At 42.5% G+C, this 17,219-nt stretch overlaps 1 protein-coding gene across 3 annotated transcripts in view; it reads right to left on the bottom strand.

Moving 5' to 3' along the window:
• Window positions 1-17,219, bottom strand: part of UGGT2 (UDP-glucose glycoprotein glucosyltransferase 2) — a gene marked incomplete at its 5' end in the record, with an annotated part of 753,177 nt that overhangs the window by 732,785 nt on the left and 3,173 nt on the right. For all 3 annotated transcript variants that reach the window (XM_082245311.1, XM_082245312.1, XM_082245313.1), the window contains 2 exons: window positions 3,124-3,254; window positions 10,057-10,139. In XM_082245311.1, the coding sequence (XP_082101437.1) occupies window positions 3,124-3,254; window positions 10,057-10,139 (214 nt within the window). The remainder of the gene's footprint in view (window positions 1-3,123; window positions 3,255-10,056; window positions 10,140-17,219) is intronic.

Here is a 17,219-nt window from a genome sequence, read left to right as displayed (position 1 = left end):
GCTGTTGTAATTTAATGAAATTGCAATGCAATGTTGCGACCTGGAGCTGTTCTGTACACAGAATGTGTACTGACCACACCCCAGAAACATCATTTCCTGATTGCGTGATTGGCTTATCCAATGGGATGCAAGCCCAGCAGATTTCCTCATTATAACCATGCAGCTGCACAGCTGATAACTATGAAACCACTCCTATTTGACTCACTCAGCACAGAGGAACAAACAGTGATTTCTTCAGAATAACAAAAAGGTAGGAATCTGCATCAACGTTTGTACAATTACAAGGATTATAACAGAGATCACCCAGAGGGGAATGTTTTTTCTCAGCGGAGTTGCACTTTAAACAATCTATTACAATCAAATCCTGTGAGCAGAGAGTGGGGGGCTGTGCTTAGCCGCATTGTGTGTCTAAATAGATGCACACAGTGTGGCTCAGAATTGAACACGCACGAGTACCTCCATAGCTAAAGGCTTGCTCTGGAGGCACTCAGAGAAGTGGTGGAGCCAGGAGTGTCTGCGGGGTACCCCCGAAGAGGGGGATCAGAGCTGCTCTGTGTAAATCATTGTACAAAGCACATACGTATGACAGGTTTATTATTTTAGAAAAATAAAAATGAAACCTTTACAATCACTTAAAACACTTTTTTTTTAAACAATCGTTGAAATACGGAGTATCAATTAAGATAGAACATGTTCACGACCAAAAATGACAAAACTAGACATTTGTAGGCTGAGATTTTGGAAGTTAAAGTTGTTGCTTGAGCCTCGGTTTCCACTAGTGCGGCTACGAAGTCGTGCTACTTCTAGCACGACTTCGTAGCAAAAGTAAACCGCGGCTTCAGTTAGACTTGTCCCTCATATATAGAGGGAAGTCGCGCTCAAAAGTAGTACACGATTTACTTTTGAGGTCGCGGCAACTGAAGCCGCGGCAGTGGAAACGGGCCCCATTGAAAACAATGGGTTTTGACTTGCTGTTCGACTTGACATGTGTCAAGTCGCACTAGTGGAAACTGAGCCTAAAGTGATATTAAAGTATTTTTTGTTTGTTAAAAAATAACAAACATGTTATACTTAGACCGCATTCACACTGAAGCGGCACGACTTCTGCACTACTTCGGGGGCGACCTGTGAAGTCCCGTGCACCGCGACTTCGGCGCGACTTGCACGGACTTCATATAATGAATGTCTATGCAAGTCACTCCGAGGTCGCCCCGAAGTAGTACAGGACCCTTTTTCTAAGTCGGAGTGACTTGTGTCGCTCCTATTAGAACGGGTCCTGTAGCCCTGCATGGACCACGAGGGACCGCGACTTGTCAGGCTGACAAGTCGCCTGACAAGTCGTGGTAGTGTGAATGGAGCCTAAAAGTGATTGTAAAGTCTCCTTTTTTCCCCTATGAAAAGAACAAACGTGTTACTTACCTGATCTGCGGATTTGCACAGAGAGGCCCAGATCCTCCTCTTCTCGGATCCCTCTTCTGTAATCCTGGCCCCTCCCTCCTGTTGAGTGCCCCCATAGCAAGCATCTTGCTATGGGGGCACCCGAGCCAAGTCACAGCTCCCTGTGTCCATTCAGACACGGAGTCCTGTCCCCTCTCTCTCCTGATTGGCTAGTGGACTTTGACTGACATCAGCGGCAGCCAATGACCTGTGGATTGGTTTTGCACAGAACAGCCAGATCCTCCTCTTATCGGGTCCATTACTAGCTTTACTGGTCCCTCCCTCCTGCCCCAACAGTAAGCAGCTTGCTACGGGGCACCCGAGCTGAGCAGCTGCTCTGTGTGTCTTCCCTATAAACGCAACACCTGAGCGCAGAAGATTTTATTTGTTTATTGTCTATTCAGACACAGAGCTTGGACCTGCCCCCTCTGTCTCTTCATTGGCTCATTGACTTTGATTGACAGCAGCAGGAGCCAATGGCGCCCGCTGCTGTCTCAGCCACTGAGGAGGGAGAGACCCCAGACAGTCAAGGGTCTCATGCAACATTGCTGGTTGGAGATGGGGCTCAGGTACGTATTAGGGGGGCTGCTGCACACAGGTGTTTTTTTTTTTATCTTAATGCATAGAATGCATTAAGATAAAAAAAAAAAAAACCTTCTGCCTTAAGAGCCACTTTAAAGTTTTTTATATTCAAAGAGGCAACAAAAGTACAGTGTGTGTTTCCTTGCTAATTTTTTTTCTTCACATTTCTTCAGTTGCTTCCTGATTTCTGACCCAAGCCAAAATGATGCCATACATTCCAGGAGTGTTCATGGACATTTTTTCTTCTTTTATCTGGAGTAGGGTCTTTCTCAGCAAATCACTCTCTCCTGCCTGCATGCCTGAGCTAAGGGCAGATAGTGTCCAGGAAGTTCATGCTACATGAATCATCTGCCCTTATTTAAGATCGCCGCAGCTAGAAATACTAGGAGGTTCTTTTAAAGGCAATCCAAAACAAAACAAAAGCACATTGATGGATGGAGGAGTAGGCTCGCAAGTCAGTGACAGGCGAGTGACGTACCGATACGTCACTCTGCCTGGCCGGGGCTGACCGCCGCAGTATATAGTCGTGCGGCGGTCGGCAACCGGTTAAAAAAAAAAAAAAAAAATCAGGGCAGTAATGTGATATTTTGAAACAGCTGATATGTAAACATGTTTCTGGTATGCAGCAGAGGTGAGTAGTCTGCAGTCATGCAAAGCTTTAATTTATACGTGAATACTTAGTAGTACAAGGATACACCAAGTCAATGACACATCTTAGTGAAGTACAATGCAATGCAAACCAATACAGCACAATACAAGCTAAGAAAATGACCAGGCATAGGACAAGGACAGGGTAATCCAGAATAATAAAATAAAGGGAAGAGTGGTGAAAAAATAAAATGCTACTAGAAAATGGCATAAACAGAAAAACAAAATGGATCTACACTACATAGAAAACAAAAAAGGGGATAGAAAAGAAGTGGTAAGAAAAAAAAAAAAAAAAAAAAAAAAAAAAAAAGGAGCTTATATGGATAAATCATACAATGATTAAAAAGACCAATCTAATATAAATGTTAGTGCCAAGAAATTAGAAGCATACATGAATATAGCCTTCTAATGCGAAATCAAGCATCACTAGCAGTAGAATAATAAGACAAGAGATACCTGTTGAAACATCTGAACCGTGGGAGAGTACGCCCTTAAAGAAAAGGCAAATTTCATCAAAGTGAGCTGAAGGTCTGACAGAAACTGGCCAGCTTTCTTTAGTATTAAACTGTAGTAGGAGTACTCAGAGTCTGAAATATAAAAATAAAATTCAAATTGTTAACCAGTATAACTTAAAGTGTAATTCAAACCCACCAAAAAGGCTAAAAAAAAATACTGATGTGTACAGTTTATATTGTTAAGTATTTACAGTGTATCTAAATCAAAGAAAAAGAATGTAATATATTGCAGCTTACAAGTAAAGTGACATGAAACTGGTTCACAAAAGAAAAAATAAATAGAAAGGAAAAATCTATTCATGTTTTTTACTTGAATAAAGTACCTTCAAGTTCCAATTTTTGTGGCTATGATCCAACTTCCTGTTAGGGATGGGCAGAACACCAAAAAGTCCAAACCCGAACAGCAAGCCCCATTGAAGTCTTTGGGAGCCGAACAGTAAAAATCAAAAAGTGCCCATTTTGAAGGCTTATATGCAAGTAAATTGCCATAAAAAGGGTATGAAGGTCCGGGTACTGCCCTGGGGGACATGTATCAATACAAAAAAATAAAAACCAATAGTTTTTCAGGAGCAATGATTTTAGTTATGCTTAACCACCACCACTCCTTAGGTAGACGTCATATGAAGGATTTGTGTCTATTACTTTTGTAAACTTTTTTGGTGAATGGGTAGGGAAAGGATGTACCCGATACCAATTTACATGGGGGGGGGGGGGGATCTGGGGGCCCACTTGTTAAAGGAGGCTTCCAAATTCCACTAAGACCCCCGCCCGCAGACCCAACAACCACAGCCCAGGGTTGTCGGTAAGAGGGAGGGGACAAGGCACTTTGGGTGGGTGCCCCAAAGCACCCACCTCCCACCCATGTTGAGGGCATGTGACCTGGTATGGTTCAGGAGAGAGGTGGGGGCTCGCCCCCCCCTCCCCTTTCCTGACCCGTCAGGCTGCATGCCTAGTTAAGGGTCTGGTTCGGTGGGGGGGGTGGGCCCATGCCTTTTTTTTTTTTATTTAGCTGTCAGCAGGGAAACCCATTGACAGCTGATGACTCATCAGTTATTAAGGACGCCACGGTCAGTTTACCGTCCCCGCTCCTTAACCGCCTCTAGATCGGAAGGTTTTACCCCCTTGATGACCAGACCATTTTTTCACTTTCACTTTCTGCAATAAAACATTCCCAATAATTTGTTTTAACAATTTTTTTTCATCATTTTAGGCCAATATGTATTCTGCTACATATTTTTGGTAAAAAAAAATATCCCAATAAGTGTATATTGATTAGTTTGCGCAAAAGTTATCGCATCTAGGGGAAAAATGTAGGTTATTTTTATTTATTCATTTATTTTTACTAGTAATGGCGGCAGTCAGCGATTTTTAGCGAGACTGCGACATTGCGGCAGACAGATTGAACGCCTGACATTTTTGACACATTTGTCGGGACCAGTGACATTACTATAGTAATCAATGCTAAAAATATGCACGTTACTGTAATAATGACACTGGCAGGGAAGGGGTTAACCTCAGAGGCGATCAAAGGGTTAAGTGTGTCCCTAGGGGGTGCTTGATTTGCTGGATGAACACAGAGACCTGTGTTCCTAAATAGGAGGAACACAGGATTCCTGTGTTCATCACTGACAGAACAGAACAACACTGACTGTTCACTTTGCAAGGGAATTATCTTTGCAAAGTGCAACTTCCAGTGCAAAAGGAACAGTCTATTTTCCCTTAGAAAATCAACCCCTATGCCTTTATACTAAGGAACGACCGATTATCGGCAAAGTCGAGGGCCGATATGCACTGTCACTGATACATCGGAGATCGGCCACCAAGGTGGCCAATATTACCGATATTTCGGAAAGTACTTATACGGGAGTGATGCCTGCAGCTAGAGGCATCACCCTGGTACCGGCGTTCATAGCCGACGGTCGGCTGTCTTGTAATAACAACCAATGCGACTGAGAAGCCGCTTAGCTGTCTTTACAAGGAGCAGGAGGGGACGTTCCCCCCCCCTCCCACGGTTCGCCTGGGTCTTCCGTCCCACCGGGAGACCCGGGTAACCAGCCTGCACGACCGCAGAAGGCCCGATGAAAGCCGCATTCGGCTCTGATCCGGTCTCCATGCAAAAACCCAGAAGTGATGTCATGACATCACTTCCGGGTACTGGCGCCAGATTAACAACTTGCCGACTGTAATCCTACTGCGGCAGTGTGGCTCCCCTGGGTACAGCGACATAGACCTTGGCGGCGCGCCGGAGGCTCGCTCCTGCTGTTTTTAGACACAACGGGAGTCGGGACAGAGGAGGAGAGGCCGCGATCGCCGCCTCTCTTCCCTTATCGTCGGGGAAAGTGTGAGAAGACCCACCTGCTTATGTAAACAAAGCAGGCGGATCTTCTCGGTGACAGGCAGGCAGGGATCACAGGATTCAGCATAGCTGAACCTGCGATCTCTGTCTGTGTCACAGAACCCCCCCACCCGGCATACATTTAACCCTTTGATCACCCAACTTGGCGTTTTGAATGCTTTTAAGTGCAGAGGAGGGGTTTGGGGTCTTTTAGACCCCCAGATCCCTCCACAAGAGTACTTGTCAAGTAAAAAAATAAAAATAAATAAAAGATTTTTAAATGTACGAAAATACGGCCCATATCGGCCGATACCAATGCGCAATGACCAAAATATCGGTATCGGCAATGAAAAAACGATATCGCTCTATCCCTACTTTATAGCTATGTTCAGGTTTAACGTTAGTGCTAAAGTTATAGGTATAACTTAAAGTGGTTGTAATGCCTCAAGGTTTTTAATAGAATGCATTAAGGTAAAAACCTTCTGTGCTGCAGCTGTCCCCCCAGACCCCCCCTTCCTTTCTTCTTACCGGAGCCCGATCCGATTCAGCAAAGTGCACAAGCGCAGCAGCTCCAGCCGCTGTCTCTCTCCTCACTGGACAGACTGATATCAGCAAGAGCCACTGGCTCCCACTGCTGTCAATAAAATCCAGTGACACGGGAGCGGGGGTCGCAGCAGCGGTACTCAAGAGCAAGCCCCCCCGGTTCTCCCAGCTTTCCGTGGGGGCCCCCAATGAAGAGGAAAAAGCCTGAAGAGTTGGCTGAGCACCCCAGAAGAAGAGGATCGGGGCTGCTCTGTGCAAAACCATTGCACAGAGCCGGCAAGTATAACAGGTTTGTTATTTTTATTTAAAAAACAAAAACACAAAACAAGGGTTTACAACCCAGACAAAGAGGATGTGATCTGAATCCATCATCAATGTGATGTACCTCCATCCCAATATAATGTATACAATAAAGCTAAATTTGCCCAGGGGACTTTGTGTAAGGCTGACTCACACAAAGTCCCCTGGGCAAATTTAGCTTTATTGTATACAAGGGTTTACAACCCCTTTAAGCAAATGATATATTATGAATTTTACAGTTGTATCATATCTATTTAATTTTTTTAAAAAGCCTACATTAACAAGTATATTAATACCTACATATTAATTACAGAACACAGACTGTAAGGCTTCATGTACACCGGACATTTGAAAACCTCTCCTGAACGCTGGAACTTGACAGCTAAACGTCCGGTTTGCCCCGCTTACATGACCCATTTATGCGCGTTTAGCAGCATTTGCATTTAGAAGCGTTTTCTCATTGTAAAATGATTAGAAATTTATCCTCATTGAAAACACCTATAAACCAAACACTTATAATTGCGAGTTACCATGTTTAGATGGGTTTGCACGCTTTTACAAGCATTTGGCGTTTCAAATGCCAATGAGCTTCCGTCTGAATGCATTTTTTTGTATTCACAAAAATGCCACTAAACTCAACTGCCTCTAAATGACTATAAAAAAAAAAAAAAATAAAAAAAAAAATAAAAAAAAAACTCAGTGTACATGGACAGATAGATAACAGAGGAGAGTTCAGGGGCTGCTGAAAAAAAAACCGCCCAACTGCTCTTATACATCCATTTATCAGTAGCAGTGTACATGAGGCCTAAATACTTTCAGTGCCTACTAATTATCAGGGAATTTAGGTTAGTACATTTCCACACTACAGCTTCATTTTGCCTAGGCTAAGTAGCTAAACCAACACAACAAAGCTTACGCTTGCAGTACGCACCTGCTACTGCAGAAAGCCCAAACATTGATATGCATAGATTATGCTTTCAGCTTTCTTATTTTTGGCCACAGGCTTGACTGATGCCTGAAAAGTTAGTCTCCGTTCACACTAGCACGACTTGTCAGGGGACTTGGTCAGCCTGACAAGTCGCGGTCCATTGACTGCTACAGGAGCCGTTCTAATAGGAGCGACATAAGTCGCTCCGACTTAGAAAAAGGGTCCTGTATTACTTCAGGGCGACCTCGGAGCGACTTGCATAGACATAATTTTATGAAGTCCGTGCAAGTCGTGCCGAAGTCGTGGTGCACGTGACTTCACAGGTCTCTCCCTAAGTCGGATCGCCGTAGTGTGAACCGAGTCTTAAAGGCTGAAGTGTTCATCCTGTGTGAGATAACTAAGAACTGAAACAACCTCCAACTGCTTATAATGATCTAAAACACCTACAAAGAGATTGTCACACTGAAGATCCATGCTCCCATGTGCCATAGCTATTAAACGGTCTAATTAGCCCAACCCCACTCACATCCTAGACCTAGACAGTTATAAGCTTCAAAAAAGGACACATCCAAGAGGTGCTGGGACTTCAACACTTCTTTGTCTGGAGCAGTGACAATGAAGTGAACATAATCATGTGGCAAGCTTACTGGCTCTGTCTGGCGAAGCGAACAAGGCAAACCTCTAAGTACTCAGAGCGCAACTCAAAGCATTGACAAACAAAAGGAGCGCTGGGTCAAACGGTTAAAGGATAATTCCCGGCATCAATAGGTTATATATAGTTAAAATGGTCCAGCTTGTACCAATGAAACTATCTATATAACTTACCTGGCCAATGTCCCTGGGAGCTGGAAATCACTAGATCCCACTTTACCAGTGAGCTCTACTTGCTTCCAGGTCCCGTACTGAGCAGTAAGCCTGATGCATTGTGACATTACCGCCCCGTTTCTCCACTTTATCCAATCAGAGAATGAAAAGCATTTTCTGAAAGGTGCCTGTGCCAAGCCACTGACCTCCTGTGTTCACAATGCAGGAAAGCAGCCACATGGCAAGTGGAGATAACTGAGTGGTGGTGTCTGATTTCAGAGATTTCCAGCTTCCAGCGGCATCAGCCATGTATGGTATATACATAGATACAATGATCCAAGCTGGACCTATGTAACCATGTATAACATGCTACTGTCTGGAACTACTCTTTAACCTGTTCTGGACCGTGCACGCAGATATACTGTGGCAGGCCAGCCCTCCTGCACGAAATTACGTACCTGTACATCATTTCCTGCACTGGGTCTGGGGCACATGTGCGCGCCAGGGACGACCCGCTTATGCTGTGATTGGACACAGCAGGGGCCAATCAGTAGGTTCAGCGCCACTCGTTCATGAGAGGCAGAACCGCAGTGTAAACAAGGCAGACCGTCGTTCTGTGAGAGGGGAAGATAGAGATCTTGTGTTCCTGCTATGCAGGGTTTTGGATCTCTGTCTTCCCACAAACCACCTCCCCCACACAGTCAGCAAGCACTCCCAGGAAACACATTTAAACCTTTGATCGACCGATGTCCCAACCAGTCTTTTTTTTTTTTTTAGCACTGATCACTGTATTAGTGTCACTGGTCCCCAAAAAGTGTCACTTAGTGTCAGATTGTTTGCCGCAGTCCCGCTAAAAATCACTGATCACCGCCATTACTAGTATAAAAATTTTTTTTTACAGAAATCTATCTCAGTTAGCAGACAATAACTTTTGCACAAACCAGTCAATATAATCAAATTGGGATTTTGTTTACCCAAAACATGTAGCAGAATACATATTGACCCAAATTGATGAAGAAAATTAAAATAAAAAGGACATCAATTTATTTGGGTACAGTGTCGCACGACCGCGCAATATGAAGTTCAGAGTAGGGGGTTTGGGGTCTTTCAGACCCCTCCATAAAGAGTACCTGTCACTGCCTATTACTGTCACAAGGGAGGTTTACATTCCCTGTGACAGCAATAAAAGTGATCAGAAAAAAAAAAAAAAAAGGGACAGTGTAAAATAAAAAATAAATAAATAAAATCAAATAAAAGAAAATAAAAAATAAAAAAAAAAGTTTAAAGCACCCCATCCCTCCGTGCTCGCACACCAAAGCAAATGCAAGTCGCGCCCGCAAATGTAAACAGTGTTCAAACCACACATGTGAGGTATCGTCGCGATCGTTAGAGAGAGATCAAAAATTATAGTGCAAGACCTCCTTTGTAACTTTAAAGAGTTAACCGCTAAAAAATTTTTAAAACGCCGCCTATGGAGATATTTTTTTTAGGTAACATAGTTTATCGCCATTCCATATGTGCACAATTTTAAAGAAGCATGACATGTTAGGTATCTACTTACTCGGCATATCATATTACACAAAACATTACACAAAAAATTGGGCTAACTTTACGCTTTAGTAATTTTTCAAATTAATTGAAGTGTATTTTTTGAAAAAAATAATTGGGTTTAAAAAGACTGCTGAGCAAGAACAGTGCAACATATAATAGAACAACCGCCATTTTATTCCCTAGGATCTCTGCTATATATATATATATGTATGTATAAAAAACGTTTAGGGGTTCCAAGTAATTTTCTAGCAAAAAATACTGATTTTAACTTGTAACAAATGTCAGAAATAGGCCTGGTCTTCAAGTAGTTAAAACCCCCACCAATCAGGCTTCAGTACAAATTGTTAAATATACAGATGTCAGCAAGATTGAAAACAATTTACTTCTAATAGGCGGATAATTATTTCAGTTACCTTTGTTTTTATAAATGGTCATCTCTTGCACCGTTCCCAAAAACTGCCAAAACTTTTCATTTCCTTCCTCTGCTATAAATTCGCTGGAAAAGGGATAAAAAGAAATCATGAAACATTACACCACATAAGGTTTAGAAACACTTATATTTGACATAAATGAAACAATCACTAAACAAAAACAGCCTGCAATGAGCTAAGCAAAGATTATTGTGTCATTTCAATACTGCCTGTCAGATTGAGTTGATGGAATAAAAGATAGGAGTTATATGATGAATTAGTAAATGCTGAGGGCTGATGTGGTTTGCAGAAACAAATGAATACAGAGAACAAACTATTGCTGTGTACTGTTTCTGTTCTATGGTGACTTGACATGTAACAGACGCTGCAATTGCATTTGGATTCACGGAACGGTTTCTGATGTTCCAAATCTGCCTGTTATTTTTCACGATCAATAATACTGATTCCATCGTGATAAAGCAAACAGAATATCACATTTACAAAGAGAGAAGATGTTCACAAACACATAAAAGGAAGGAATATTCCACCTGCCTCTCTGCTTCTAGCCAGTAATAGATCATAAGAGCAGCTGCCTGGAGCTCCATTACTTTCAGCTTTAGCCTGGGTTCACACTACTGTGACTTTGAATCGGACATCCCTGCGCGGCTTGCATACGACTTATTTAACAGAAGTCCATGCAAGTCGTATTGAAGTCACACCAAAAGTAGTGCAGGAAAACCTTTTTCTAAGTCGGAGTGACTTGAGTCGCACCAATTAGAACGGTTCCATTGCAGTTAATGTGGTGCGATTTGTTATGCAACTTTGAACTCTCAAGTCGGATGACAAGTCATGGCAGTGTAAAGCGGGGCATAGGCCACAAACCATGGCCAGTAACCTGTGGCCACTGGATTCTTGCATCTGGAATGACTGGAGGCATTTGATTAGCAGGGGCTGCTTATGCCTCGTACACACGCAACGGTTATCGGCCGACCGATCGGCCGACTTTTGTCCAGTGTTGTTATGTTGGTTGAAATGTGCCTAGACTGCACACAAATTTTCTCGGCCAACAAAAATCTACTTCAGAAGTGATGTCATGTGCTGGTTTACTTTCCGTGTGTTTTTTCATCTCTGAGCATGCCCAGTCTTGCTCATCAGATTTTTGTCTGCCGAAATCTGTACTGACTGACGGAAAATCGGCCGTTGTGTTGACAGCCAACAAAAATTTTATAGCCTGCACACCAGATTTTATTCAGCCGAAAAGTCTGAGTTGGTTGTCGAAAGCATCATACTAACAAGCCGAAAATCGGCCGATCGGACATTGGCCGAAAATTCACGGCCAACTATCGACGCGTGTACGAGGCATAAGTCTAAACTAATAGAGGGCTGACTGCAGACACTACTGTTCATGTGCCCTGATCATCCCAGCCGCTGAAGTCTGGTGGCCACAGGTAACCGGCTGTTTAAAAGAGGCCTTACAAGTCTTTAGACTTTTTTTTTTTTTTTTTTGCAGGTGATAAGCAAAAGTAACCATTGTACTTTAAGGGCCCCTTTACACAATGCACAGTGGTAGGCAGTTTTCTGCACTAGATAAACACCAGTCACTGCACAAAACTGTTTTCTATGTGCCTTGTTCACACCATAATGCTTTCTTCATGATGTGCAGTGCAGAAAAATGTAGTCATGCTGCATATTTCCGCAGCATGCTGGATGGCACCGTACCACACTGGCACTGCTTTAAGGAGACATGGATGAAGTGTCCCTTGTACACTACAAATAAAGTTCACCACTTCTGGACCGGAAGGTTTTACCACCTTAATGACCAGGCCATTTTTGCCAAACGACACTGCGTTACTTTAACTGACAATTGCGTGGTCGTGCGATGCTGTCCCCAATAAAATTTATGTCCTTTTTTCCCACAAATAGAGCTTTCTTTTGGTGATAATTGATCACCTCTGCCAGTTTTTTTTTTTTTTTTTGCGCTATAAAACAAAAAGAGTGACAATTCTGACAAAAAAAAATATATATATATATTTTTTACTTTCTGCTATAAAAAAAAAAAGGCAAAAAGAAAAAAAAAAAAAAAGTGTTTTCATCAATTTAGGCCAATATGTATACTGCTACATATTTAACAACAAAATAAACAAACAATGTGATGTGCTAAATGCATATTGCTCTGCCCTGAACCTGAAACTGAGCTTTTTAGCGTGCAGGCAAAGCCCTAAAGAAGGGGTGTCCAAACTACAGCCCTCCAGCTGTTGCGGATCTACACATCCATGAGGCATTGTAAATCTCTGACATTCACAGACATGACTGGGCATGATGGGAATTGTAGTTCCTGAACAGCTGGAGGGCCATAGTTTGGACACCCCTGCTAAAGGTTTCCTTTAACTGCACAGAATCACATATACACACACACACACACACACACACACACACACAGTGCATTGCGAAAGTGTTCGGCCCCCTTGAACTTTGCGACCTTTTGCCACATTTCAGGCTTCAAACAAAGATAAAAAACTGTAATTTTTTTGAAGAATCAACAAGTGGGACACAATCATGAAGTGGAACGAAATTTATTGGATATTTCAAACTTTGTTAACAAATAAAAAAAACTGAAAAATTGGGCGTGCAAAATTATTCAGCCCCCATAAGTTAATACTTTGTAGTGCCACCTTTTGCTGCGATTACAGCTGTAAGTCGCTTGGGGTATGTCTCCATCGGTTTTGCACATGGAGAGACTGAGATTTTTGCCCATTCCTCCTTGTGAAACAGCTCAAGCTCAGTGAGGTTAGATGGAGAGCGTTTGTGAACAGCAGTTTTCAGTTTTCCACAGATTCTCGATTGGATTCAGGTCTGGACTTTGACTTGGCCATTCTAACACCTGGATATGTTTATTTGTGAACCATTCCATTGTAGATTTTGCTTTATGTTTTGGATCATTGTCTTTTTGGAAGACAAATCTCCATCCCAGTCTCAGGTCTTTTGCAGACTCCATCAGGTTTTCTTCCAGAATGGTCCTGTATTTGGCTCCATCCATCTTCCCATCAATTTTAACCATCTTCCCTGTCCCTGCTGAAGAAAAGCAGGCCCAAACCATGATGCTGCCACCACCATGTTTGACAGTGGGGATGGTGTGTTCAGGGTGATGAGCTGTGTTGCTTTTACGCCAAACATAACGTTTTTCATTGTTGCCAAAAAGTTTGATTTTGGTTTCATCTGACCAGAGCACCTTCTTCCACGTGTTTGGTGTGTCTCCCAGGTGGCTTGTGGCAAACTTTAAACAACACTTTTTATGGATCTCTTTAAGAAATGGCTTTCTTCTTGCCACTCTTCCATAAAGGCCAGATTTGTGCAGTATACGACTGATTGTTGTCCTATGGACAGAGTCTCCCACCTCAGCTGTAGATCTCTGCAGTTCACCCAGAGTGATCATAGGCCTCTTATCTGCATCTCTGATCAGTCTTCTGCTTGTATGAGCTGAAATTTTAGAGGGACGGCCAGGTCTTCGTAGATTTGCAGTGGTCTGATACTCCTTCCATTTCAATATTATCGCTTGCACAGTGCTCCTTGGGATGTTTAAAGCTTGGGAAATCGTTTTGTATCCAAATCCGGCTTTAAACTTCTCCACAACAGTATCTCGGACCTGCCTGGTGTGTTCCTTGTTCTTCATGATGCTCTCTGCCCTTTAAACGGACCTCTGAGACTATCACAGTGCAGGTGCATTTATTCGGAGACTTGATTACACACAGGTGGATTCTATTTATCATCATTAGTCATTTAGGTCAACATTGGATCATTCAGAGATCCTCCCTGAACTTCTGGAGAGAGTTTGCTGCACTGAAAGTAAAGGGGCTGAATAATTTTGCACGCCCAATTTTTCAGTTTTTTCTTTGTTAAAAAAGTTTGAAATATCCAATAAATTTCATTCCACTCCATGATTGTGTCCCACTTGTTGTTTCTTCACAAAAAAAAATTACACTTTTATATCTTTATGTTTGAAGCCTGAAATGTGGCAAAAGGTTGCAAAGTATAAGGGGGACGAATACTTTCGCAAGGCACTATATATAGACACACATACACGATTCTGCTTTTTCGGGTAGGGAGAGCACGCGCACCGGTTGTGCTTAGTCACAGCACAAGCCGGTCAGAGGGTGCTGGCCAATGGATGACCGCCAGCACCCGCTGATCTGAGGGAAAGACAGGACAGAGCTCTGTGTATGTAAACAATACAGAGCTCTGTCCTGTCCCTGCCAGTGTTATAAGTACAGTGACAGTGCATATTTTTAGCACTGATCACTGTATTAGTGTCACTGGTTCCCACAAAGTGTCATTCAGGGTCATATTGCCTGCCATAAGTGCCTGTTTGCCACCATTACTAGTAAAAAAAAAATTCCAGTATATGAACTGTAGTTTGTAGATGCTATAACTTTTGGGCAGACCAAATTATTATATGCTTTGATGATTTTTAACCAAAAATATGTAGCAGAATACAGATTGGCCTAAACTGATGACATTTGATTTCTTTTTACTTTTTGATTCGATATGTTTCACAGCAAAAAGTAAAAAAACATATTTTTCAAAATGTTCAGTATTTTTTCCTTTATAGTGCAAAAAAATAAAAAAAACCCAGTGGTGATCAAATACCCCTAAAAGAAAGCGCTATTAGTGGGGGAAAATAATTAAATCAATTTCATTTATGTACTGTGTCCCATGACCGTGCAATTGTCAGTTAAAGTAACAGTGCCGTATAGCAAAAAATGGCCTGGTCTTGAAGGGGGGTAAATCTTGCAGAGGTCAAGTGGTTAAAGCTTTTTTTACCGAAAAACTTCATTTTCCTCATATAGGTCTTCTGTACAATGTACTTGTACGAGAATAAAGTATCCTGTTCTCTTTGTATTGCTTCCTTTGTGTGAAATCCCTGGTGTTCCTGCCAGTCATTCTGCTTTCCTATTCAAAAACTGACCACACTAAGCAGGAGAGCTCACCGTGGACAGTTCTCCATCTATGCTGGGAACTCAGTATCCTCTCCTCCAATTATCAGACTTGTCCTGAAACCCCGCTGCTGCACAGCCATTCACTGGGAAGCTCAGTGTACTTCTGCTTTATATACAAAAATGTTTTGCCTTTCATTTCTATTTTAAACTGAGTGGGTTGTTTTAGAAGGTGATTGTTTACAATCACTTTAAAGCATAGCTAAACCTAAGAACTAAAATCTATTAAATGACATCTTATCTATCCTTTGGTGTGACGGCTGCATTGTTTTTTTCTCAGGCTATGGACATTTTTAACAACTACAGAAAATACCGGTTGATCCTTTTAGAAATGCAATGTCCTTGTCACCTGTACACCAAACTGAAATCACAAACAATGTTTCCACCTAGCTACCTTCTGTGAACTACAAATTACCCTACCCTCCATGTTATAGAGACAGGGGGAGGGGGAGGTTTTTGTAGTCCAAAGAAGGAGAGCACCCCAGGGTGACAACACTTCTACTGTACAGCGTTGTCCCCCTAGGACAGGAAATGCATTAATGGGCAGGATCACCTGGTGAAAATAAAGGAAAAAGCCTGGAATAAGAAAACAAACGCAGACATAACATCTAAGTGTGATAAGCTACACTGTCTTACTTTACAGTAATCGTCAACCTTCCACATTTTTAAGTTTAACACATTCAGCATAATAAAATAAACATTCCCCAGTAAACGTTCTTAGCTCGGCACTTGCAGTTTACAACTTTCAATGCTGCTGGCTCCTGCTGTCTCAGTGCTGCTTCCCTGAACTTCTAGTCTCCACAGGAAAGAGTTAACAGTCTGATCTTGAGTCAGTCTGTTAGTTTGGAGAAGGGAGGAACAAAAGGGTGCCTTGTCATCCTAGGCTATGTGGCGGTGTGCTTCTATTGATGCACACAATGTATGGAACACACAATCTCTGCATACAACAGTGGCTCCATAGGATGCTTCATGAGAAATGAGCCACCCTGAAACCTGGGGAAGTAGTCATAGCAACAACTTAAACAAGAACATAGGCAAGGATTAAAAGATAAAGAATCAGCATATCATGAAATCAGCTGCTGAAAGTTTAATATGACTTTAAGTCCCCGTTCACACTGGTGCGACTTGTCATGGAACTGCAAGTCGCATCCTATTGTCAGCAATGGAACGGTTAGAATCGGTGTGATTCAGACTTTGTGGTGCCACACAGATTTGAAAAAAAGAGGTTCTTTCACTATCACTGGCCTGTGGCTTTGAAACTGTGCAACTTCAAGTGAAGTAGCTTGATTTCAAAGTCGCATTAAGTGTGAACGGGGGCAAAGGACTTTGGACCCCAAAGTCGCATGACCCTAGACCTCAAGATTACACAAGCATTGCCTCAAGTCACACGACTTTCAGGTTGCACAAGTGTGAAAGGGGCCAAGTCAGAATTCTATTAATCCATCCTATTCAAGTGAAGTAGCATGTGACAGGAGTCACTTTGGGCATGGGGGTTGTGGACCCCAAATTCCTTTAAAGAGGTTGGGAGGCACTATGTCCAGCCTTGTGTGGCTTTCTTATGTTTAAGTCACCCTGCATCTGTTATGGATGCAGGGTGACCATGAGGGTGGTGAACACTGAGAATATGGTTTGGACTACTACAAATGGGACAGTCATATTCAGGAATAATGTCTCCCTTGTATTGTATTATGAAGATTTTTGTTCCCATTTGCCATGAGGTCTCTGAACAGGAAGTCAACTCCTAATATGGTCATTACAGGAAGTTCGATGTGGAGACGGGCTGTCAAAACAATGTTGCTTTTGGTCTGAGGTGGCTTTCCCTTCACCTATTGTCAGGTGTGCTAATGACCTCACCTGTTGTCTACTAAGGGATGTATGGACACTCAGAGTAATGTGTATTGAGGGCTCGTTAGGGAACCATTGTTCCGTGTCTGACAATTGTGTACATTGATTGCCCCCTGGGGCTTCTGTCTCCTTGCACATGGCAGTCCTTCTGGTCAAGCTATCTGACCAATCACTGCTAACTCATTTTCAAGCCCTCATTTGCATGGCTGGAGAGGACCTTATGAGGAACTGCAGGTACTGTGCAATTGACCAATGGGAAAGCGGTTGTTGGGGGAAGGATGTTCCAAATTCTGTATAAAAGTGTGCTGTGTTCTTCCAATAAATGTTGTT

This window comes from Pelophylax lessonae (genome assembly GCF_965119305.1).
Source record: "Pelophylax lessonae genome assembly, chromosome: 2".
NCBI classification, from domain to species: domain Eukaryota; kingdom Metazoa; phylum Chordata; class Amphibia; order Anura; family Ranidae; genus Pelophylax; species Pelophylax lessonae.
This window is presented reverse-complemented; position numbering and strand designations above follow the sequence as displayed.